The 26,549-nt window shown below is 40.1% G+C and overlaps 1 protein-coding gene across 7 annotated transcripts in view; it reads right to left on the reverse strand.

Moving 5' to 3' along the window:
- Nucleotides 1-637: 637 nt before the first annotated feature.
- The window catches only part of PARP11 (poly(ADP-ribose) polymerase family member 11), a 44,712-nt gene continuing 18,800 nt past the window's right edge, over nt 638-26,549 (reverse strand). For 2 of the 7 annotated variants that reach the window (XM_042945551.1, XM_042945553.1), the window contains exons 2-9: nt 21,698-21,808; nt 19,759-19,887; nt 18,571-18,691; nt 15,329-15,404; nt 12,155-12,227; nt 11,946-12,076; nt 2,633-2,784; nt 638-1,110 (exon numbers count right to left, since the gene is read on the reverse strand). In XM_042945551.1, the coding sequence (XP_042801485.1) occupies nt 794-1,110; nt 2,633-2,784; nt 11,946-12,076; nt 12,155-12,227; nt 15,329-15,404; nt 18,571-18,691; nt 19,759-19,884 (996 nt within the window). In that variant the 5' untranslated portion in view covers nt 19,885-19,887; nt 21,698-21,808 and the 3' untranslated portion in view covers nt 638-793. Of the gene's footprint in view, nt 1,111-2,632; nt 2,785-11,945; nt 12,077-12,154; nt 12,228-15,328; nt 15,405-18,570; nt 18,692-19,758; nt 19,888-21,697; nt 21,812-26,549 lie in introns of those variants that run through there. The other 5 variants (XM_042945550.1, XM_042945552.1, XM_042945549.1 and 2 more) reach the window with 3 other exon arrangements.

Here is a 26,549-nt window from a genome sequence, read left to right on the forward strand (position 1 = left end):
GCACTGTAAATAATGGCTTTATTTCTGAGTTCTCTCAAGGTACTCAGACTGCTTCAGGGTTTAAAATTCCCACTTCAGGGGGCGCCTGGGTGGCTCAGTCGGTTAAGTGTCCGACTTTGGCTCAGGTCATAATCTTGTGGTTCATGAGTTTAAGCCCCGTGTCGGGCTCTGTGATGATAGCTCAGAGCCTGGAGCCTGCTTCAGATTCTGTGTCTCCCTCTATCTGCCCCTCCCCTGCTCATGCCCTCTCTCTCTCTCTCTCTCTCTCTCTCCCCCTTTCTCTCTCTCAAAGAATAAATAAACATTAAAAAAAAATAAAATTCCCACTTCAGAAGACCAACAAAGGCAACATACTGATTGGTGGACAATACTCTCAGAATTCAACTTACAAAGGATCAATTCTTCTGAAGGGACACAGTTATGTCTGTTTTTTTTTTTTATTTTCTCAACATATATATGAATAAATAGAACACACATGTAAACTTTACAGACTCTGAATGATTATGTTAATTGAGACCCAGCTGATTCAGTTTTGAGTGCTATCTTTCACCTCTGTGTTAAAATGGCAATGGTTATCAATCTTTAACAGACAAGACTACGAGCAACGGACAAAAACAGAACAACAAAAAAACCAACCTTCAAGTCAGTATGCCTTTTTATATGGACGCCACTTTTTTCCATATCTGTTTCAAAAGTATCAGATAGTGAACATTTAGTGGCTAGATGACAGGAGAGCAAATCTTCCTGCAAAACAGACTAGAACTTCCTTGACCACTGAGATTTGGAAGTGAAATCAATAAAAATCTATCAAGTACTCAGGGTAGATCTGGTTGGCGTCAAACACCACAAAGATCTTTGGGTTCCAGGTATCATCCACACAGCTGTCGTATAAATTCACATAGCTCCCGTCTTTGGAAGGAGGCCGCATGTATTTGGAGTCTCCGTTTATGTAATCCCCAATTAGCACTCGAGCAAGAAACATAGATTTATACGTTCTGAACAGATGCCGCTGTTGCAGGCTGACGCCATGAATTTGGAATGTGTTTCCGTGCTTTATGTCATCTTTGCAGAAGCGACTGGAGTAAGCAGCATCTCTAGCAAAATAGGTTCCTTAAACAAAAAGGACCAGAAGAGGCCAAGATTACTTGAAGAATATAGGAAACACAAGCAAAAACACTCTAATTGTTAGGGGAGCAGACACATGGAATCATATAACGAAAGGAGATGTGGAATGTCCTTGTCTGCAGATCTTTAAGGAAAGACCAGAAAGCACATGCTGTGGACCACCCCACAGATAGATTTGTTACACAGACCATTCCCCACCACTGACACCCTCCCCCGCTCCCACCAAAACAGAGCTATCAGTCTTCTATTTTCAAAAGAAAGCTTCTAGAGAAATCCAGTACGTGAGACAGATACAGTCTGTTTCCGTGACTAAAAGTAAGGCAAGGCCTGAGTTTTACCTGCTTGAATCTCCCTCCCATTTCTGTTTCCCTCCAGCACTTTCCTCAGCCCACTGCCCTTGGCCAGCATTCACCGAGCTCTGCAGAGCGCAGTGGGAACTACTGGTCTATGGAGATTATTTCAAAACCCAAGAAACCACATTTCTATGATATGGGGTAACAAATCAATAATATTTCTGGAGATAGTAACCACCCCACAACCACAGAGAGATCTCTGAAGAGTGCAACACTATTCACATCTGAGCACTCCCGAAGTACAATTTCACAGAGGTTCATCGCCTACATGTGAAAAGTCAGTGAAGCATCAAATCTTCCCAAACGGTAGGCCTAGGAGACTGACATCACGAAGGGAATATTTACTCTAAAATATTTGGGAAACGAATCACAAAGTCTCAGGTTACCCAGTGCTGACAGGATTTATGGTAACGCTTTTCTAATCCTCTTACAGTCAGATCAATGGGATGACCTTTCCAGGAGTTACTTTAAAAATTAATTTACTCTTTAAAAATGTAGCATATCTTGATCCTAAGTGGTAGCCAGCTCCCTCGCTGGAGATAAGGTACAAAGTAAGGGCCAGAAAAATAAACATTCACCCCTACTTTTTCTCCTCATTTCTCACCTTAATTTGCTTGAGTAGTAGGTATAAATTTGAGAGCTTGGACTTTCACAGTATTAGAAAAAAAGGTGAGGAGTTCCCCCATTACTCCTTATTGCTCATTAATATCCTTACCTATCATTTTCTAAAAAACAAAATGAACAGAAAATACTAGTACCTAGACCTGGGTACAATGTGACCGATTTATTTTATAGTTCTTTATACATTGGACATAAAACGGTTTGGCATACAGTCATACCTGTATAGGATTTATACATGGAAATTAAATGTAATGCAAAAATCAGCCAATACAGACATGCTGTCCCATCTGAATGACTGGGACTTGGGGAGCTACTTAACCTGGTAGAGGTGTCAAAGTCTTACTTCTACCTTGTACATGCAGGAAGTGGCTTTTCCGTGGCTCAGAAACTCTGAGGGTGTGCCAGGAACCTAGTACAGTTTAACTTTTAACTTAATGACTATCAAACTCCTGAATTATAAAACAATCAATTATCTCTAAAGAGAAGAGATTGTCTCCTAGGACTAAAACTGGGCCTGGAATTCTGATAATTACCTTTCCCAAAGACAGCACCATGTATACCATTTATTCTCCAATCGAAGTTATGAATGCAAATTGCTTCCACAAATTCACTGCTGGTACCATGAAAGAGCATCTGTTCATTAATCTGAGGCACGCCTCGTTTTTTCTTCAGCTGAGCCTTTTTCCTAAGCACACAATACACATAGGCATAAAACACACAGAGAGATAGACCATAAGTGGCATTTATTAATTTTCAGAAGAGCCAAGTTCAATAATGAAGGGTAAAACAGAAAAGACTTCTTTAACATAAATCATAGGTGGTAAAAACAGCTCTGGAAAAGAAATAACCTCAAATGGCTCTTGGACACATAATCATCTTACCAAAAATTATTAGTTAAAATTGAGACTTAAGGTTGAAAATTATACTCAAAACTATAGAGATATCCCAGATGATGCCCCATCATAGTCAAGGTAACTGAATGCCTAAGCCAGCCACGCTTTATAGATGCCTAAAAATGACACGATAAACAACGAAATAATATAAACTTCAGAGAGTCTTTAAACAGTGCATTCCTTGAGCAGGGACCATGCCTTAATCTTTTTATCTCCAGAGACTAGAAAATGTTGGTTGGATTGAACTGAATTTTGAATCGTAGGGCTGGAAGGAACATTAACCCATCCAGTTCAACACACTTCCCAGTGAACAAATCTCTTCCAACATATAAAAAGATATTCAGTGCAAGACTGATTGTAACAGTAAAAAACAAACAAACTAAAAACAGCCTAAAATTCTTTCATAGAAAAATGAATAATTATATATCCATACATTAAAGTTAAAATAAACCAGATCTACATGTACTAAATAGACAACTCTTGAAAAATAATGTTGAATGCAAAAGGAATGTTGCAGAAAGAGACAAATGACTCAATACTGTATATTGTATATGAACACATATCGGTAGTAAAAAATATAAAAACATGGGCAAGAAGGTAGAACACCAGCCTCAGGAGGAAAGCAGAACAGGAAGGGGATGGGATAAACACTTCCACTGTATTTGTAATGTTTGTATCTTTAAAAAAGCCCAAACAATACACATGCACTCCTATGTTTATCGCAGCATTATTTATAATAACTAAGATATGGAAGCAGCCCAAGTGTCCATTGATAGGCAAATGGATAAAGAAGATGTGGTGTGTACACACACACACACACACACACACACACACACACACACACACACAGTGTAATATTAAGCAGCCATAAAAAAGAATAAGATCTTGCCATCTGCAACAACATGGATAGACCTAGAGGGTATTATGCTAAGTGAAATAAGTCAGACTGAGAAAGACAAATATCATATGATCTCACTCACATGTGGAATCTAAAACAAATGTATAAACAAAAAAAACCCATAATCAGACCTATAAATACAGAGAACAAACTGATGGTTGCCAGAGGGCAGGGGGTTAGGGGGCCGGGCAAAATGGGTGAAGGGGAGAGGGAGACACAGGCTTCCAGTCATGGAATGAATAAGTCACAGGAATAAAAGACACAGAATAGGGAATATGGCCAATGATATTGTAATAGCCTTGTATGGTGACAGATGGTAGCTATACTTGTGGTGAGCAGGGCATTGTGTACAGAGAAGTTGAATCATCATGCTGTATGCCTAAAACTACTGTAACACTGTACATCAACTATACTCAAATAAAAATAAATAAATAAGAACAAATAAACATAAAACTAAACAGTCATGGAGATGAAAAGCACAGCACAGGGAGTAGAGTCAATGATATTGTGATAACACTACGGTGACCGATGGGAATACATGTATTTTGATGAGCAGCGAGTCACATGTAGAATTGTTGAATCGCTATGTTGTACACCCAAAACTAATACAACACTGTGTGTCAACTAAACTTCAGTAATAAAAATAAATTTTAAAAATACACTAAAAAATGAAAAAGCCCATATACAAAAATGAAGAAAATATTAAAAAATGTAACAAATATCAAAATGTTAAATCTCATTGTCAGGTACAAGGGTGTCTGTGAACTAACTGCAGCATTTCCATATTTCTATGAAATACTTCATAGAAAAGAGATCTTAAAAATTTAAAAATCCCCTCCCCTCATTATATCTCTGATAAATAGCTACTTAACATCTGCTTCAATTCATTCCAGTACACGCTTTGCACGACAGCACAACTCTCTGTGATCAGCTAGAATGGTTAGGAAGGACGTCACCTGCAGCACTGAACCAAAATCTGACTTCTTGTTAATGTCCACTGATTGGTCCCAGTAATTCTCTCCTGAACACAGAACAACTCCGATCACTTATATGTAACAACTCTGTGATTCTCCAAAATATAACCAATGAACACCAACCTAGGCTTTCTTCTAGAGGTTAAACATCCATTCCCTCAACTATTCTCAGAGGGCATGGCTTCCAGGCCTTTTTCTATCCTGGACAGCCTTTAGTTGACAAGAGTCTGCTGGATACCTTCTAATTTATAAATGTTGGTAAGAAATAGAAAAAGTCCAGATACCATCAGCCAGCATGGCTCTCCTGGTGTACCACCGAGTTCATTTTGCAGCAGAGGCGTGAATTTGTAGTCACTCAAAACACAATTCTGTACTCACTCAGAACCTCCAAGACTTTCTCAAACCAGATCTCTTTTTGGCTTCCTATATTGGTACAACTGATTTATAAACCTAATGTAGTAGGTTCATTTCGATTAAACTTGATATAGTAATTTTTTAAAATACATAATTGATAAACAACATGCAGGTTAGTGACTATGTGGGGGAATGATACTTGCATTTAAACGAGAGAAATGGTGGGGCACCTGGGTGGCTCAGTTGGCTGAGGGTCCAACTCTTGATTTTGGCTCAGGTCATGATCTCACAGTGAGTTCGAGCCCCACACAGTGCAGAGCCTGCTTGGGATTCTCTCTGCCCCTCACCCTCTCATTCTCCCTCTCTCTCAAATTAAATAAACTTTTTAAAAGTGACAGAAATGGAAATGGTCTTTCTCAAGAGTCATTTGACAATATGTATCAAAACTTCAAGGGTGCCTGGGTGGCTCAGTCGGTTAAGTGTCTGACTCTTGATTTTGGCTCAGGTCATGATCTCGTGGTTTCGTGAATTCAAGCCCAGCATTGGGCTCTGCACTGGCAGCATGGAGTCTGCTTGGGATTCTCTCCCTCTCTCTTTCTGCCCCTCCCCTACTCTTGCTGTCTCCGTCGTTCTCCAAATAAATAAGCAAAATTAAAAAAAAAAAAACTTCAATGTATATGCTTTGATTTACTGGTGATGGTCTTTCAGATCATTAAGCATGGTGTTAGAAGGATGTGCATGAAACAAATATTTACTTCAGAAAAACCCAGCATGTTTTCACTACGAACAAATTTGCCGACTTTCTTTTTTAGACCTTTAGGTACTGACTTTTGTCTGTTTTCTTATGATACACATTTGTTGCTGTTCTAAGAAAGGAAAAAAATCTTTAAAAAAAAAGATAATTTGTTTTCACAAATTTGTTTCAATCTTCCAAAGTCTTTCTATTCATGATTCATTTACACAACAAATAAGCTACCCTTTCTAGTTTTGTTTTTTTTTTTTAACGTTTATTTATTTTTGAGACAGAGAGACAGAGCATGAATGGGGGAGGGTCAGAGAGAGGGAGACACAGAATCTGAAACAGGCTCCAGCCTCTGAGCTGTCAGCACAGAGCCCGACGCGGGGCTCGAACTCACGGACCGCGAGATCATGACCTGAGCCGAAGTCGGCCGCCCAACCGACTGAGCCACCCAGGCGCCCCTACCCTTTCTAGTTTTAAAGCTTTCACAAGCGTGATAAGTAAGCCTTCTACATTTCTATCCAAATTAACAATCGAAATGTTGAAGGTCTCAAGAAGAAAGCATGCATGCCACTAAAGTTACTCTCTGCCCAATACTTGTAACTGGGTATTAGTTTTTCTCTTCATACTACCACTGGCATACATCTATCTTGCCTCCAGCATAAGCACCTTTGTCAACCATATTGTAGAAATCAAGTTGTATTGTCTAAGGGGCTCAGCTGTCTACCACTATGGTAATCCTCTTAGTTAGCTGGGCACTAGTGAATTTGTACTCTTTTTCCCCAAGTAAATATTTGTTTAGTATACATCTTTCTAAGGTCAAGCTTTACCATCTGTAATGACTAGAATGCACTTCAAAATCAGAATATTCACTCATTAATTTCTTTTAGAAATTAAAATAATTTCTAATTTGAAAATTCACTTGAGTCTCTCTTAGTGTGAGCATTGAAAATCTGCTGAGTCACTGGATTGGATGTGGCATATACCAGTTGAAGGCAGAGTGGCAGGGGAGTGGGGGGCAAAGCTTTGCATCCCCACAGCATAATTTATTCTAGTGCCAACTACTAAGGCACCCATGAAATGTGCAGCCTCACATACTATGGCCTTGAGGTTCCAGAAAGGTTCACATTGAACTCTAGGACCCCTTGGGCTGCAGCTAAACCTTTGGGAAACATCATAGGACTCAAGCTACACTAAGTTCTTCACAACCCTGCCCACCTATGCCCAACCCCACAGTCATTTCTGAACTTACAGAAAATACTGCAGCACCTACTTTTTGAAGGTATCTTACAATTACCCACCATCTCAGGGACTAGGGTGCCAAAAGGGCTAAGTTGCCATGCGTCCTGAATCGCAACAGGAATATCTTCATGCTCCAGATTGAAGGAAGTTCGCCTAGGTTCAGACCAGTGGTTCTCCATCCTGGCTGCTGATTCTCCATCAGAATCACTTGCAGAACTTTTGAAAGGTAAAAGTGTCAGAACACAGAGGCTCTAATTTAGTAGACCCGGGATGGGTGATAGACATTGCCGCATGTTAAAGAGCTCTGCAGGTGATTTGGAGCACCGCTCCCCTAAATCCATATTCTTAGTGAGGTAGCAGCTTTCACTGCTCTCATTTCCTTGATGCCGTATCCTGCCCAACCCTGGGTCAACCCAATCACCTCCACTCTCTGCTTTTACATATGGACTGCTGAAATAGATCACACAACATCCCCGTGGTCCCTACTCCAAATTCACATATTCCAACATCAGCTAAACCCTCAGCACTGATGGAAATGCTATGGTCCCCAAGTTAGCTCTTTCTCCCCATTTTCCATAGTGGCCATTCCAAATCTCCCCTCTTCCCCTATCGCTCTCTCTTATCCACATTCCCTAACCCTTCATTCTCTGTAGGTGACCTTGCTTACTTCACCAAGGACACTCAAAGTTTCAGGAATTCCATAACCTAACCCCTCTCCTCATCCTCTACCTCCACTCATCTATAAACATGACTGGCCCACCCTTGTCTGGCTCCTTCTGTACATTCTAGTAAATTCTCTGAATTCCATGCCATCACACCTCTTTAGGAGTCTAAATGCATCAATTACTCTCCCCTTTCTCTTGTCCTTTAAACTCCCCCTCCCTGGGTTCCTTCCTATTGTAATTTATACATGCTTAGGTCCCTCCCATCTTTAAATTCAAAAATCTTAGCAGAACAAAACAAAGACACTTTTCTTAACTCCATGGTACCCATCTTCTCACATCCCTCCTCCTCTTCACTGCTAAGCTTCTTGGAAGAGCTGTCACATTTGGTGTATACACAATATAGCATCTACCAACATTGCTCTCATCAAGGGTACCAATGACCTTGTTGCAAAATCCAAAGGAGAAATTCAATATCATCTTGTTTGGCATCTCTTTTGTATGTGACCCTGAGGATGAGACCTACTTGCTTAAACCACTCTCTCCCTTGGTTTCTGTGACTCCACCGTATATTGTTTTTCTTCCACTTTCTGTGGTTGTTACTTCTCAGTTTCTTTCTTGAGTTTTCCTCTGTTCATCCCTTGCAGAGTTCAGCCCTTGGTCCTCTTCTTTTCTTAATCTACATACACTTCCTGGTCATCTTATCAATTCTACAGCTTCTACTACCTCACATTTCCTAACAACTCCAAAACTTTTATTTCTAGTCTACACCACTCTCCTGAGCTATGACACATGTACCAACTACTGCTTCCTGCCCACCCTCCCTAAAGACAAAGACCAAAATCTGTTTCTGCCCATTTTCCGTTAGTCAACCGAAATGAGTCAGAAACTCTGGAGTTCTCTTTCCCATCTCCTTACCCACACCACTGAATACATTAAATCATGATTCTACATCCTTGATATCTCAAAACCGTCCTCTTCCTCCCAACACAGCACATACCACTTCGGTTCAAGCCACCCAGTGTGGCTCAGTTTAATTACTGAAACAATTTCCTAAACTGGTCTCCCTGCTTCTGATTGTGACCCCTTTAAACCAGCGTTTCTCAACCTTGGCACTATTGCCATTTTGGGCTAAATAATTGTTGTGGGAGGCTGTCTTGTGCACTGTAGGATGTTTTGCACCCACGCCTTCCCCCCAGTAGATACCAGTATTAATTCCTCACCCCACCACATGACAATTAAAAGTCATCTCCAGTCATTGACAAATATCCCCTGATGGGCAAAATCACTCCTAACTGAGACCACTGCTTTAGACCCCTTCTCCACAGTACAGCCTGCTAAATTATTTTTCTAAAATGCAAATCATATTGATCATTCTCTTGCTTAAAATTCTATAATGGCTTTCCACAGTCCCAGGAAAAAAAATCCAAACCCCTCAGTTTGATTTATAAGGCCCTGCATGGCCTACTCCTTCAGACTCTCTGACCTCAACTCTGGGTCAGTTCAACTCTGGTAAGGCTACTGAAGAAAATCACACAACTATTCCAATGGCTCTACTGCAAACTCCTCCATGCTCAACCTCCTGACTACCTTTCTACCTTCTTCTCTAACCACTCATCTTAATTTTCATTTTTATTTTGTGATGCAATTGTCTGGCTCCTTGTCTAAATTATGGTCCTGTATACTGCTATATCCCATATGTGCCTAGGAAAGTGCATGTCACAAAGTAGGTACTCTGACATATTTATTAGAAGAAAGGAGAGGGGCACCTGGGTGGCTCAGTCAGTTGGGCGTTCAACTTCAGCTCAGGTCATGATCTCACAGCTCCTGAGTTCGAGTCCTGCATTGTGCTCTGTGCTGACAGCTCAGAGCCTGGAGCCTGCTTCGGATTCTGTGTCTCCCTCTCCCTCTGCTCCTCCCCTGCTCACCCTCTGTATCTCTCTCTCTATCTCTCAAAAATAAGTAAACAAAAACAAAAAAGTTTTTTTTGAAGAAGAAAGGAGAAAAGTAAAAAAAAAAAAAAAGGACTGAGCGACATGGAAATGGATGTCTGACCGCCCATACAGTGAGTCAGAGGTTATGTGACAACAAGATTGACCAGGATTTTAGTTCTTAATGGAGATGTCAAAATAACAGGTTGTCCTTACTACAAGACCCAGTATTTTCTAATGTCATAGCAGGTGATAGGTTCATTTACCATCACAGATTTCTATAGGCCAACATTACATAAAATCATGAAGGGCGTGAACAGAGTGATACTTCTTCAGTGAAATTCCTAGTGTACAATGTTTAAACATGTGGATTTACTGGTACATTTTTACCACTACGATTAAATTGAGACAACTCTAGTTATGAGTTTAGTTAAAACTGAACTCCACTTCAGAGGCCTGATTAAGAATAATGAATTAAGTTTTCATCAGACCATTTTAGAAAAACTCACTTTATCCACTGAGAGAATAAAATTTAAGGGGAGAGAGGCCTCCATCTTCCTCAACAAAAGAATCATGTCAACAAGAACCCAATAAAAGTGAGAATAAACTGAGGGTAAATGGGGGGGGGGGGGGAGGAAGGTGAGGGTGGGTGATGGGCATTGAGGAGGGCACCTGTTGGGATGAACACTGGGTGTTGTATGGAAACAATCTGACAATAAATTTCACATTAAAAAAGAAAAAAAAGAACCCAACAAAACCTTCTACACTCAGTTAAACTCATTACTGTCAGAAATAAAAGTTAGCTTGGTCCAAAGACTCAGGACTATAAAGAATACAAGCTGAAACCCCTTATTTTACCATAAACTATTATGACAATAAAACCAGGAATATATTCAGGCCATATTAACTACTTATCAGGAGCATGAAAGAATTCCATGTATCATTACCAAACAAAAGTCAGCCTAATTTTCAAGTATATGCGAATGAAATGAGTTAAGGTCTGCGATTTTCTTTGAAATACTTCAGCAACAACAATAGAAAACAAAAAAGGAAATGGATTATGTGTGGTTAAATATGTTAAGTCAGGATGATGGATATTCATTATATTAGATTCTATTATTTGAAATTTTCCTGAGCAAATATTAAATGCCTGCTTATATTTAAAAAATTAAAAATCAACTATCCTCATAAATTTAATTTAAATATTTAATAAAAACAAATAAAAATTTAATAAAAATATTTCCACTTATAAACCACTTATTTTAAGTAGCATTTGCTATTAAAAAATACAGCACAACAGGTTAATTTGGACAATACATTTAAGTTTTCTGTAATGGACTTTATTTTTAGATGAAGTGCATACTGAGCAATCCAATGGCTCGTTTATACCCTAAATTAAGCAGTAAATCTACTACCTAAACTTTGGGCCTAACAAGACATTTGAAAGTATGTTCCACAATGTCCTCCAAAACAAAATAAGCAAATGACTAGAGGCAAGATAGTGTAATTGCTTTTTAAAAAAATTTCAGCAATGTTGGGGTGCCTGGGTGGCTCAGGTGGTTAAGCGTATGAATCTTGGTTTAGGCTCAGGTCATCATGTAACGTTGGTGGGATCAAGCCCCGAGTTAGGCTGTATGCTGGGTGTGGAACCTGCTTGGGATTTTCTCTCCCTTTCCCTCAGCCTCTTCCCGACTGGCACATGCACCCTCCCTCTCTCTAAAAAATAAAAAATAAATAAATGAGTTCAACAATGTTTCCAGAGACTTCTAATTCCACAGACAGGTCTGTACCACCAAAGTAATGTCAACAAAACTAAAGAGCTCCCTAGATTCCCTTCTAATGCAGATTTCAGCCAAGACTGCACAGTTCTGCACCTGGCAAGGAGAGGGGGTCTTTGCCCTTGGGGGTAGTGTCACAGGGCTGGAAGTGAACCTGACCTTCACCTCTAGGGAAGCTCTGTGTCACTCCCCGAGAGTGCTGAGGAGGAGTACTGACAGACAGGGTTGAGATACCACAAGAGAAACACACAGCGCATCTCCACAGGTGGTACAACACCTGAGGGGCAGTCCGGTTAGACATCTATGTTTTGCTATCTCTAAGACTACAAAGGTCTTAGAGGCCAAAGAGAGGGTTCAGGTTGGACACCGTCTCACCTGCAGAAGAACTCCCACAAGTCCAGATTTTGAATTCTCTGAATTCTTTTAATTCTGTGGCGATCCATTGTTTTCCCAAAGAGACTAGCAACTTCATTATACTCATGTGTTTGATTGTGCAAAGGAATAAGCTGGAAAAAGAAGTTTGCATAGTTTTACTGGGGCCCTTTCCGCTCTTCCACAGTGGGGTTCATCAGCTCTGCTCTTACCTGATAGGGCACGTCAGTGTTCACGTTCTCCCAGTGCGGGGGCATGGGGATAGCCTCGTTTTCACAGATATAACTTTACATAGCAAAAGACAAGACAAAATATTAGAAGCTGATAATAATCATTGTCAGTGCTTTAATTTCACCTTTTCTCCAAAGCTGAATTTTCACGTCTAGGGCATTGTGACAAACGCAATGAACTGAAGCTCTCGGCTCTTTATTTTCAAATATTTATTGCATGTCTTCTGTGTGCTACTTTTTTAGGTGCGGAATTGAAAACTCTGGTGGAAAACATCCAGTCTTAAATAACATCAAAATTTCACAAACAGTTGTTTAATGCTGTCATGTTTTTTTTTTTAATTGTCACAATTCCTTTAAAATGTAAGGAAGATTTTAGATAAAGAAAAGGAATTTCCAAGAAGAAATGAAACTCTCAATTTAAAATCAAAACAGAACAAAACCCTCTAAAAGACTGATACTGCCTATCAAATAAAATCCAAACCTCTTGGCAATACATGCAATGTGCTTCAAGCTCTAACTCACACCTAAGCCATTCTCTGTTTACTGCCCTCTCTTCCCCATACACAGCCTGCATTAATTCACCCAGTGAAGCCAGCGAAACTTTGAAAAACCTGCCCACCAAGTTGAAGCCACTGGATGTAAACACAGAAAAAAAGTAAGTTGGAGGGCTTAATGGCAAAAGGTTGAAAAGGACATACTAATCCTCCTTGGGGACTGGAGGTTACTGGAAGAAAGTCATAAATTTCAAGCCTATCTTTAGCTTAATTTCTAAAGCTCATTTTAATTTTTGAAAAGATCCTACAATCATATGATTTGAAAATTAACACATATAAAGAAACAACACATTTAAAGAAACAAACAGTGAAAATTAGTCTGTCCAATTTTCAACTCTTGCCCCAACTCCAAGTAATCAGTTTTGGGTTTTTTTTTGTTTTGTTTTGTTTTTTTTTTTTAGTCTTTGGGGGTATTCTTCCAGACTTCTTTAGGTTCACACAAGCCAAATTTTTCCCCCACACATAAAATTTACGGGGTTTTTCTGCAGCCATCCCCCCCCCCCAACTTAATATGTTCTTAGAGATCTTTCTGCATCAATAGATAGAGAGTAACCTCATTCCCAGCCCCTACCACAGAACCTGGCTCATGCAATACCTACTGGTTGAACAAATGAGTGCGATCTATTTTGCAGATGCAGAAAGTTCCATGGTACCGACATACCATAATTTATGTATGTCCCTTGTTGATGGTATTTAGCATGTCTCTGACTTTTTGCTACTGTTAAGAATGCTGCAAAACCACAAATTGATTCTTTTTCCATCTTACCTGTCTACTTGTATATCTGTAGGAGGACATCTGTGAGATGGAATTTCCGGGTCAAAGACTATTATTTAGATTCTGGCAGATACTGTCCAAATGCCCTCTCTGAAGGTTATGCTCATTAACATTACCACCAGAAATGTAGAGAATCCCTACTTCCAACAACCTCTCCAAAAAGGCACATTATCAAACTTTTGAATTTTTGACAATCTGATAGTAAAAAATTGGTGTAATTTGTACTTCTCTGATTCTGAGTGAGGCCAGATGTTTCTAATGATTTGCTGGTCTTCTACCATTCAGAGATTCCTAGAAGTACTTCGTATATTACAGAGATGAGCCCTTTATGATCATGAGTAACAATACTTCTCCCAGTTGTTGCTTGTTTTTTGTTTTTGTTGGTTTTTTTTTTTTTACTTTGCCTGGAGTACCTTTTAGCTATGTAAAAGGGTTTTTTTGTTTGTGTTGTTTTAATTTTTATGTAGACCGTAGCCTTAATTAATTGTAATTTCCTGGCCAGTAGGAAATGTGAACTATTCACCTTGTGTCATACACACTTGATATATTCCTGCGTAAATAATTTCTGTATCAACACCCACTTACCAGCATCGCTCTACTGTGGCATACCTAACTGTTCTCCTCTGCTATTAACCTGCTTATTCTCGTCCATTCTGGTTAATTCTCTCCCTCTCCTGTCTTTGCTCTATGATTTGTATCCTCTGTGTCAGAACAAAGTGTTCGGCCCCATAGTGTTGTTGCTTCTCTCCTCCAAAGTATACCAGAAATAATAACGTACAATTACAATAACATTTTCCGTTATTATGTCCCATTTTTTCCCTAGATTACATACCCTTGGGAAGCTAAGAAATTTGTTTATTATATTCCTTGTGCCTAAGAATAAAGATATGATGTGGTGGGTAAGAAAATAATATCCTCCACATTCCACAGCAGTACTAGGGCATTTGTTATAAAAGTGCTTGCATAACTTTTAAATCAGGATGCTAAAATATAAGCCAAAAGCCTTAAGAAACAGACTGATAGAAACTTAAAGAATTTCTTTCCTTATTTGAATCCTTGTTTCAAAATATCTCCTTGGAAAGAGTAAAGGGGTATCCCTTCCAATTCACATGCTACCATTTTTTTTCTGTTTTATTTTATGTTCTTTGAACAGCAATATTTACTTGAGGGACCATGACAGAAAGTAGGAGGTATGCCCCCGAAGATTTTCCCCTTCAATTTCATTCACAGGAATAACAAATACTTACTCTTTTCTGGCATCTACAGCTCTCTTTTAGGGCTGTGTACCGCCAGAGAAACCAAACAGGACAATGTGCGACCCAGAGCCAGGAGCAGAGGGCTGTGCTGCTGTCCCACAGAGCTCACACCTTCTTTAGGTCTCCTTTGGTCATTACAGATTTAGAATCACTCCCAGGAGTTGCCCAATGGGGCTCAGTGGAGGTAGAGAAAAAGGGGGCAAGTGCCTAGGAGTTATAAGTAGCCCATATAACTGGATGGCTCTAGAGTATTTACAAGTTAATTCAAACCTACTTCAGCAAGCTATTTTAAGGATTTATAGCAGAGACCATATGGCATTCTGGAACCATCCTAAAGACATGAAAAATGTAAATACAGAAGGGGAAATGAAGAGCATAACAGGAAAGGAAACAAGGGCAGACAACCATCATACTGTACTTCATCAACTAATGCAAAACTCAGCCATGAAAAGACCAACATCAAGATCGTTAAATAAGCTACCCAAACATTTTCAGCCTATTTGTGCCTCTGTCAAATACTCAAAAAGAGGAGGAAAGCCCACTCTCTCTATCCCTGTTCTCTTTACAATACCTGAAAGCACTGATAGAAAAGGGGGCTCTTTTTATTAAGCGCTGTTTTCCAGTGATGAGATTCATTTGCTTCATTTCTGTAGGCAAAGACAAAGATATTAGATAGGCGGTAGGGACAGATTGTGCTACAAATAGTCACGAAGATGTGTAGCCACAGCACATGGCGATCCGGAACCATGGCACTTGGGGAGGCGCTGGTAAGCACAGTGTATCAAGGACCCCTTGCACACATCTGTTCATGACATCCTAGGAGCGCTATTCAGGGAACATGGCTTCATCATTCGCTCACACACAGGATGCTAGGCTCAGACTGCTCAGTACACAGGGTCTGCAGCTTTCTGTAGCACACTTAAGCTTAAGCTGATGCTACGGTGCAAGACTTAGGAAAATGAAGAGTATTAGAAAGAGAATAAAATTATAGTACTGAATCTTCTGGTCAGGTTATGAATGGGAAGTGTACTTTGATTGCTCCAAAAATTTTGGGAATGATAAAAAGATACACTACCACTATAAAACTGAAAGAATTCACAGAATTTCAAAAATTGGTACACTTCTGGCCTTCTCTACACCATATACCAAAACCAACAATAGAAAATCTAGCTAGACTAAATACGTGCTTCTTCAAGAGGTTCTGGTGAGGTAAAACTAATAACTAAGTGGAAGTGTCATCTTCTTCTCTCTTCTGTGCCTTAGCTGTGGTACTGTTACCAGATCCATGTCTTCGTTCCCACAAAGTTTAGTGCTGAGGCTTACTTTGAGATCCCAGTCAGTGTATCTTATCTAATTGGCATCATTCCATTCCAAAATAAAGAGCTTCACCCATCCAGGCAAATGCTGTAAAATATAAAGTGTGCCCTGCCCTTTTCGGATTCCCCTAGGTTCTGCACACACACTGGCATCACCGCTGTGCAGGAAAAAGCAAGATCACCTCAGCACAGGAGGCAAAGGCTGCAGGGTCTTCTACTACCTCACTCTGAGTTTCCTCTTCACCATTTTTACCAAGAGCACCTGAGTCAGCTTATGGCAAAACAGTTGGAGCTAATTTTGCAAACAGTACATTCGAAATGCTGATGATACCTTTGATGCAGTATCATCATATAGAGGGGCTGCTGGAATTAAATTATTGAATGTGACTCCTATTCTTTGATAAAGACATTTTTTAACAAACTGTATGGTCTGAGAGAAAGCTCTCCCCAAAATACAGTTTATTAGCAAATATTCTTTCAGAAATGTGTGGCTTGCTGAATTAAACGTGTTGATAAACTTCATCCTCTACATGAAGCCTGATGTGTGTGCGTATCACTACGTCTTAGTATCGCTTCAAACTGGCACTTGTACACAAGATGTCTGAAAGGTCTAGCGAATACCTTCTGTCTATACTGCAGCAAAAAGACAAATGTCAGGGCTCTTGAAGGCAGTAATGTCATAAAAAAGCAGTTATAGGTTAGTTGGGAAGAAGAATATAATGGTTTTAATTCTCAATAATTAAATAAAAACTTTGGGGGGGACAATAATGATTAGAGATTTGGTTGCATCAATCTCTTACTGGACAAATCCCCTTCACCATTTCTGGGCCTTAGTTCATCCAAGGGAATTTTCTTAGTGTCACCACCCGCCCACACCACAACACAACACAACTCTGCCATAAAGACACTACTCATAGGCCAAAATGAACAAATCAGGAGACTATAGATGCTGGCAAGGATGTGGAGAAATGGGAACCCTCTTGCTCTGTTGGTCGGAATGTAAACTGGGGCAGCCGCTCTGGAAAACAGTGTGGAAGTTCCTAAAAAAATTAAAAATAGAACTACCCTATGACCCAGCAATAGCACTGCTAGGAACCTACCCAAGGGATACAGGAGTGCTGATGCATAGGGGCACTTGTATTCCAATGATTATAGCAGCACTTTCAACAATAGCCAAATTATGGAGAGAGCCTAAATGTCCATCAACCGACAAATGGATAAAGAAGATGGGGTTTATATATACAATGGAATACCACTTGGCAATGAGAAAGAATGAAATCTGGCCATTTGTAGCAATGTAGATGGAAATGGAGAGTATTATGCTAAGTGAAATAAGTCAGGCAGAGAAAGACAGATACCATATGTTTTCACTCATATGTGGATCCTGAGAAACTTAACAGAAGACCAGGGGAAGGGGAAGGGGCAGGGGGAAGTTACAGAGAGGGAAGGAGGCAAACCGTAAGAGACTCTTAAATACTTGAGAACAAATTGAGGGTTGATGGGGGGTGGGGGAGAGGGGAAAGTGGGTGATGGGCATCGAGGAGGGCACCTTCTGGGATGAGCACTACATGTTGTATGGAAACCAATTTGACAATAAAATATATATAAAGAACAACAACAACAACAACAAAAAGACACTACTCATAGAAACTAGGACAGAACATCTATATGACTGAACCACGTGGCAGCCAAAATACACTTTATTAAGAAAGCCTTCCAGAGCACCTGGCTGGCTCAGTCAGTACAGCATGTGACTCCTGACCTTGGAGTTGTATGTTTGAGCCCTACATTGCGTGGAGAGGTTAATTAAAAATAAAACCTTAAAAAAAAAAAGGCTCCCCTTCTAGGTCTTGTATGCCTCTATGCCACAAACAGCTGAAACCAACAGCTTGAAACTAAAAGAGTTGAATCCAACAGGTTTTTCATGGGATACCTACAACCATGCCCATAGATCATGGATGAAATCCAAAGTAGGACTGATTTCCAGATTAGCTGGCTGTTCTGTGAAAGAGCCAATGAAATCAGAAAATGGCAAAAGGCAACATCCATTAAAGAAATAGTTTTCTGGTAAAGACACTAAGAGATGGGTCGTTCAGCTGAACTTTGGTCTTAAAACTATCACCAGCTACCTATGACTTTGTTACTTAACCTCTCAGATGGATCCTTAAAATACAAAGATTCCCAGATATTTCAATGATGAACAAAACAACAGCTAAAAAGTGTTTTGTGTTCCTTAGAGGAAAACTGTTACATAAGCTCAAAAGATATGACAATCTTTATACATGTTTTGTATGATGAGCATACAAATATTCCTTTACAAAAGGTAATGGTGTGCAAGATTTTAAATCTTGAATTTTTATAGAGAGATTTTTGTGTATGACAAAAAGGATTTATTTCACTGTGCACAAATATATTAACTAATTCTCATCTTCACAACTGTAGATTTTACTGTATCAATATGCTAAAAACACACAACTATTAGGGAAAAAAAACATACCTGCAAAGTCTATCTTGTAGCTGAATTTGGAAGTAGTAAAAGAAATGGCGCCACAAGGGTTTGTTTTGAAGCTTTTTTCGATATCTTCACTGCTAACTGTACACTGAATGTTGGTGTCCGGCTTTAAGACAAACCAGAGAGTGTCATTTACCAGCTGTTCGTGTCAATGACTTGGCCACAGAGGCGGTTCTGTGGTCACAGAGACAGAGACTGGAGTGATGAGGGGAACTGACTGAGCGCCTGTTCTAGTTCCCACACACAGGGAGAATCACCGCTAAGCAGGCGTGTGCAAAAGGGTGTAAGGACTTCCAGCGAAGAAACTCCAGCAACTGGTGAGAATCCCTCTCTCCAGATTGTTACAATTTCTACAAATGATTACAATAATTACAACTTCCTAACCGGCTCAACTTAAATCTTCTTTAGGTAGGCTTCTAAGTAAAGAAAGACCACCAAGCTTCTGGGTACTGGCTGAAATTCACTAGCCGTGACTCTGGACAGATTCCGTTAGCCTTTCTGAGTTTTGCTCTTTGACCATGAGACAGAGTGTTAACATCTGCTTCAGAGCTGCTGTGAGGCTAAAGTAGAAAATATACCTGCAACATCTAACATAATACCTGGCGGACACAAGGTGCTTAATATGGGCTTGCTCTCTTCCCCTCCTCCTCGTTCACCAAATGGAATTTGCAGTTGTTCAGCCATACTGAGACTACGCAACTCAGTCACACTCGCCTCTGTACACACAGTGAATTCGCACTGCTTCTTCTAAATACATGATTGAGGGGCGCCTGGGTGGCTCAGTCGGTTGGGCGTCCGACTTCGGCTCAGGTCATGATCTCACGGTCCGTGAGTTCGAGCCCCGCGTTGGGCTCTGTGCTAACAGCTCAGGGCCTAGAGCCTGCTTCAGGTTCTGTGTCTCCCTCTCTCTCTGCCCCTCCCCCACTCACGCTCTGTCTCTATCAAAAAAATGAATAAACATTAAAAAACATAAATAAATACATGATTGAGAAAACCTGGGGAAAGGAGAAGGAAAAGGACTAGAAGAATTTCTCATTTTTCTTTTAGTCAAGCTACCTGATTTCCTTAAGGTTTGATTTCCTTCCAGGTCTGCACTGCTACTTTGTGCGTCAGCAAAGTGATGCTGACTGAAGGGGACGCCCTTGTGCTACATTCATTCTGGAAAGGAGGTACCTGAAACATGTGCCACTTCCCGCACTCCGCCAAGTAAAACCAGCCCCACTGGGTGTCTGACGTGTCCATCTCATCCATCTCACTATTTGCCGTTCTGGGTAAAAATTCTTCTGCTTTGTGAAACATCTCCTGAAAAGCCAGAAAGGGGCAGAAGAAGAAATATATGTTTCTTAACAATCAATGTACTTTTTATACATCTTTTTTCTTCTTACAAAGAACTGTATTCCAAGTGTCCTTACTACGGTGACACTTCAAAAATACCATCCTCTGGGGTGCCTGGGTGGCTCAATCAGTTAAGTGTCCAACTCTTGATTTTGGCTCAGGTCATGATCTCATCATTTGTAAGATTGAGCCTCACATCAAGGCTCTGCGCTGACAGCATGGAGCCTGTTTGGGATATTCTCTCTCTCTCTCTCTCTCTCTCTCTCTCTCTCTCTGTCCCTCCCCTGCTTGCAATCTTTTCCCCTCTCTCTCAAAATAAATAAATAAACTTAAAAAATAAAAATACCATTTTCTCTGGCATATTGACTCTGAAGACAAACATTTAAAAAGGCTGAATATCACTGCTTAACAAATAAAACAAATAATAATACACTTAAGTAAGATATATCAATGTGCCAATGATTTAAGATATTTCAATATCTATAAGCACTCCAGATTCTCAGTACAGAGCCAAGAAATTTCTGTTTTACCATATGTTCACATATTTGGTCAAAAGAATCCATGTATCACATTAGTTAAAACCAAATACACCTGAGTTTTGTTTTAAACATTCATTACTTCATTTAATGACATGGAAAGATGTTTGCAATCTATAGAGTTAAGTAAAAAGGAAGATTACAATACATAGAAATAGTATAATCCAATTTTAATAAAAAAATTCATCTATATTTACCCACATGAATGTATTTGGATGTACATGTATGTATGTGTATATATACACACACACATATAGGCACGCACACACACAGAAGAAAGTTTGGATGTATATACAATTTATCATAGTTGTTTTCTGAGTGTTAGGATAATTTGCAGTAACTCTTATCTAGCTCTTAAAATATGCCAAGAACTAAGTGCTGTACATATAATAGCTCATTTAGGACTCACAACAATCCTGTAAAATAGGTATTATTATCCCAAATTTATAAATGAGGAAACTGGAGCACAGAGAGGTCATACAAAAAGGAAGCCAGGATTCAAACCCAGGCAGTCTGGATCCAGGGCCTGTGCCTGTAACCACCATACTATACTGCTTTGTACTTCATCAATGATGACTTTATAATCATCACTATATCAAGTAACTCATGTACACGTAATCTTTGAAAAGTTTTAAACATTCTTGGGTAGAGACTAGGATGAAGAGAGGGTCACCAGAAAAAGGGCGATGAGGTTAGCCAATGTGTCCTCAGGGTTTCTGAATAAATTTAAATTGCACAATTAATATATGAAAATATTCTCCTTGCAAAAAGTCAAAACATTCAAGATAAAGCTAAAAACGTTTTTGACCATCATCACTTCCATTTCTGATATCTTTTCTCCTTCCTTCCTCAGGGTTAACCAAGACTATCAACTTACTATGTGTGTTTCAGAAGTGTGTGTGTGTGGCGGGGGGGGGGGGGGGGGGGGGGAGGGTTAACCATATACACACATACAAACATATAGTTATCGGTGATTTGTTAAAAATTGTATTTCCTACAGCTTTGATTTATTTTACAAAGAATATGTAACTACTTGAGTAATTTATAAAATATTTGTTTTAAATTTCATTACTTAAGATGGTCCACCCTGTATCCAGAAGCTGTATAACCTAGGATAAGTTTCTAATTACCTCGTCTAGGCCACAGTTTCCGCTTCATAAAATGGAGATTAAAGGCTCCTTCCTCATTGGGCTCTTGTTAGAAATGAATGAGATAATTCAGTAAAGTACCAAGTATAGTACCTGAGCTCAATGAAGGGGGCTTGTTAATTTTTATTCATGTTTGGAAACTTCTCCAAGGAATGCTTTACGATTATTTTCTGGACTTTTCCTTCATGTTTTAAAGTGGATTGGCTGCTAAGAAATGAAAAATAGAACACCCTAGGGTCAAGAGCTTCAGGTACAGGACCCACTATTTGCCTTATACCTTTCAATCAGAAAATAAAGCCAATTGTTTAAAATTTAAGACCAATTGTTCATATTAACTATTCCAGCTCCTGCTCTTTCTTCTATTATTGTTCTCATCATTTGTTCATTCCACTGTGAGAAAGCAAGAATGACCTAAATTTATTTTTTCTTCTGAAAATAACTCCCAAAATTTAGAAAGATGAGTTTAAAGGTAATAGTTAAGGTAAATATTTGGCTTAGGAGTTCTATCTTTTTTTACTAGAAGAGGGAAATAAAAACAAGAAATGGGAAACAGAAAATACCCTTTACACAGTATACATGCATCACTTGTGCTTTGCTATGTCACACTGTCCCAAAGATCACACTTTAAGCCAGGCTACAAATGTAAGTACTTTACCAAAGTCCTTCCAGAATTTCCTGTCATAAATAGCTTTGGGTGGGACCTAGAATAGACTCATATTTATCCCTATTTTGGAGAGGGCATCACTATAGGCAGGTGCCACCGTAGTGAACATTTCTAAAGCACTTCAAATTCCACAAAATATTTTGTCTTTTATAACCCCATGTGCAGGAAAAGTCACTATCTTCCAATCAAAGTTAGAGAAAAAATCAAGCAGGGAAAATGCAGTTATTTTGTCTAGAATCATAGTTAGTGGGGGGTGGGGGGGCTAGGGTGGTGGAGTAGCAGGAGGACCCTAGGCGTGCCTCACCCCTCAAACACAGCTAGACAAATATCAAATCATTCTGAACACCCAAGAAATCAATCTGAGGACAGAACAAACTGCACAACTAGGGGGAGAGAAGAGGCCACACTGTGGAGGGTAGGAGGTGCAGAGACATGGTTTGGGGGAGAGAAGGATCACAGGTGCTGCAGAGGGGAAGGAGCCATGGTCATGGAGAGACGGAGAGACGGAGAGAGGGAAAGAAAGAAAGAAAGAAAGAAAGAAAGAAAGAAAGAAAGAAAGAAAGAAAGAAAGAACGAACACAGAGGGAATCGTACAAGGAAAACACTTTCCCAGTCATTGACTGGGAAAACAAGAGGGGCTGATTATGGCGAGTTTTTATAACCAGTGGGGCTCAAAGACTGAAGTTTTCGAAGTCTGCACTGTGGCTGGTGTGGAGCCTGGTAGGCCCTGTGGTGCTCTTGTGGGAAAGCAGGGCAGAGGCCCAGGAGCAGACAGTGTGATCTGAGGATCCCCTGGATGGACTGGGAGAAATGGTTCTCCCTTCTTGGAGCACATCTGGGAGAGGTGGTGGTGCCTCTCAGGGGACAAAATAGCCAGCAGGTGCCATTGCACTGCCCCATTTATTAGTATAAGGGCAGAGACACCTGCTGAGGGTGGCTAACCTGGGCACCAGCTTTTTGCTGTGCTTTACTCTAAACTCCAAGCTCCTGCACTTCAATGCCACTGCCTTTCTGAGACAAACCAGCACCAGCCCAGTGAGACCCTTCTCCAGAGGACCAATGCACATCTGTGCCACACTGTCCCTAAAGTTTAGAGTTTTATAACTCAGTGGGCCTGCCTGGGATACAACACAGGTGCACTGTACTGCTGTGTAGGCAGATAGCTGGGACATAGGGTGAAGGCAGGGATCTCAGTGACACTTGGAAAACAGAGAGACTGTTTGCTCTTCTCGGAGGGCTTCCCAGACAGTGGTGGGTGCAAACTCCCCTTTCCAGTGTGAACGAGAGGGCTGGTGCCATTTCCCTCCCCTGTCCCACAGCATAAACTAACTTCAGTAACAGCACAGTGCCAACAGTGGTGACCTAAACCGCTTACACCAAGCTCCACTCCCATGCACTCTGCAGGTGCTTCTTTACTACGGCAAGTGTGCCTGAGAACCAGAGTAGTGGGCCCCTCCCCCAGAAGGCCAGCATAAACACCCCCCACTCCACCAAGTCTACTGACCACAGTGTGCTGCAAAGCCCTAGCTTTAGTGGAAATAGGATCTGGTCTCTTTTAACAAGGAGACCAGAGCACACCCAGTTAAAATTTGCCACACTCTGGTCAAGGTCCAAACACTGCCTACTGTAGACAAGGAGAGCCTCTGCAGATGACTAGTCTGAAGGATAGAGTAACTAAGACACAGAAGCAGAGTGCACACAGCACACACCAGAGAAACTCCCTGAAGCACAAGGACCTGGACACTATGTGACCTCTTCTTCAAAAAGCCTCAGGAACAGGAAACATAACAGGCTTCCCTAACACAGAGAATAAGACATAGACCTAGACAAAATGCGAAGATAGAAGAACTCATCCCAAAAGAAAGAACAAGAAAAAGTCATGGTCAGGTATCTAATCGAAACAGATGTAAGTAATATGCCTGATTCAGAATTTAAAGCAACAATCATAAAGATACTAGCTGGGCTTGAGAAAAGCATGGAAGACACCAGGGAGTTGCTTACTGCAGAGATAAGACCTAAAAACTAGTCAGGCCAAAATAAAAATGCCAAGATGCAAAACTGGTAGGATGTAATGAGCACAAGGATAGAAGAAGGAGGGGAATGGATAAGTAATGCAGAACGATCAAATTATCAGGGTGTCTGGGTGGCTCAGTCAGTTGAATATCTGGCTCTTGATTTCAGCTCAGGTCATGATCCAAGGGTCATGGGATCAAGCCCCACATAGGGTTCCACACTGAGCGTGCAGCCTGTTTAAGATTCTCTCCCTGTCTCCTCTACCTCTTTCCCTGGCGTGTGCTCTCTGTCTCTCAAATAAAAGAAAAAAGAATTTAAAAACAAGATAAAATTATGGAAAATAATGAAGCAGAAAAGAAGAGGGAAAGAAATATATTGGATCATGAATGTAGACTCAGAGAACTCAGCAACTTCATAAAGTATAACATTCATATCATAGGAGTCCCAGAAGAAAAGAGGGAAAGGGGGGTAGAAGGTTTATGTGAACAAATTACAGCTGAAAAATTCCCTCATCTAGGGAAGGAAATAGACATCCAACTCCAGGAGGCACAGAGAATTTGAATCTAAATCAACAAAAGCAGGCCAACACCAATACATATCGTAGTAAAATTTGCAAAATACAGAGATGAGGGAAACATTTTAAAAGCAGCAAGGGAAAAGAAATCCCTAGTTTACAAGAGAAGACAAACAAGGTTAGCAGCAGACCTCTCCACAGAAACTGGGCAGTCCAGAAGGGAGTGGCATGATATATTCAACATGCTAAATGGGAAAAATATGCAGCCAAGAATATTCTATCCAGCAAGGTTGTCATTCAGAAGAGAAGGAGAGATAAAGAGTTTCTCAAACAAAAACTAAAAGAGTTCATGACCACTATATTAGCACTCCAAGAAATATTGAAGGGGACTCTTTGAGTGGGAAAGAAACACCAAAAGCAAAAAAGTCTAGAAAAAACAAACAAACAGAAAATCTCCAGAAACAATGACTTAACAAGTAAATCAATGGCACTATTCATATCTATCAATAATCACTCTGAATGTAAATAGACTAAATGCAAAAGACACAGGGTGTCAGAACGGATTAAAAAAAAAAAAACAAAACAAGACCCATCAGGGTGCCTGGGTGGCTCAGTCAGTTAAGCGTCCAACTTCAGCACTTCAGCTCAGGCCACGATCTTATGGTTCATGAGTTCGAGCCCCACATGGGGCTCTGTGCTGACAGCTCAGAGTTGGAGCCTGCTTCAGATTCTATGTCTCCCTCTCTCTCTGCCCCTCTCTCATTCATGCTCTGTCTCTCCGTGTCTCTCAAAAATAAATAAACATTAAAAACAAAAACAAAAACAAGACCCATCTATATGCTGCCAACAAGAGACTCATTTTAGACCTAAAGACACCTCCAAATTGAAAGTGAAGGGATAGAGAATCATTTATCATGCTAAAGGACATTAAAGAAAGCCAGAGTAGCCATACTTCCATCAGACAAATGACATTTTTTTTAAATGTTTATTTACTTATTTTGAAAGAGAATGAGTGTGAGCAGGGAAGGGGCACAGAGAGAGGGAGAGAGAGAATCCCAAGCAGGCCCTGTGCTACCAGAGCAGAGCCCAAGGCAGGGTTCAATCTCACGAACTGCAACATCATGACCTGAGCCAAAACCAAGAGTTGGATGCTTAACCAATTGAGCCACCCAGGCATCCAGGCAAACTAGATTTTAAACCAAAGACTTTAACGAGAAATGAAGAAGGGCAGTATATCATAATAAAGGGGTTTATCCAACAAGAAGATCTAACAATTGTAAATACTTATACCCCCACCTGAAAGCACCCAAATACATAAAATAATTAATAACAAACATAAAGGAACTCTGATAATAATACAGTAATAGCAGGGGAATCTGACACCCCACTCACAGCAATGGACACATAATCTAAGCAGAAAATCAACAAGGAAACAATAGTTTTGAATGACATACTGGACCAAATGGACTTAACAGATATATTCAGAACATTTCATCCTAAAGCAGCAGAATACACATTCTTTTTGAGTGCACATGGGACATTCTCCAGGATAGATCACATACTGGGTCACAAATCAGCCCTCAATAAGTACAAAAAGATCGAGATCATACCATGCATATTTTCCAACAACAATGCTATGAAACTTGAAGTCAACCACAAGAAAAAATTTGGAAAGACCACAAATACATGGAAGCTAAATAACATCCTACAAAAACAAACTAATGGGTTAATCAGAAAATTAAGTACAAAATTTA

This window comes from Panthera leo, chromosome B4 (assembly GCF_018350215.1).
Source record: "Panthera leo isolate Ple1 chromosome B4, P.leo_Ple1_pat1.1, whole genome shotgun sequence".
Taxonomy (NCBI): domain Eukaryota; kingdom Metazoa; phylum Chordata; class Mammalia; order Carnivora; family Felidae; genus Panthera; species Panthera leo.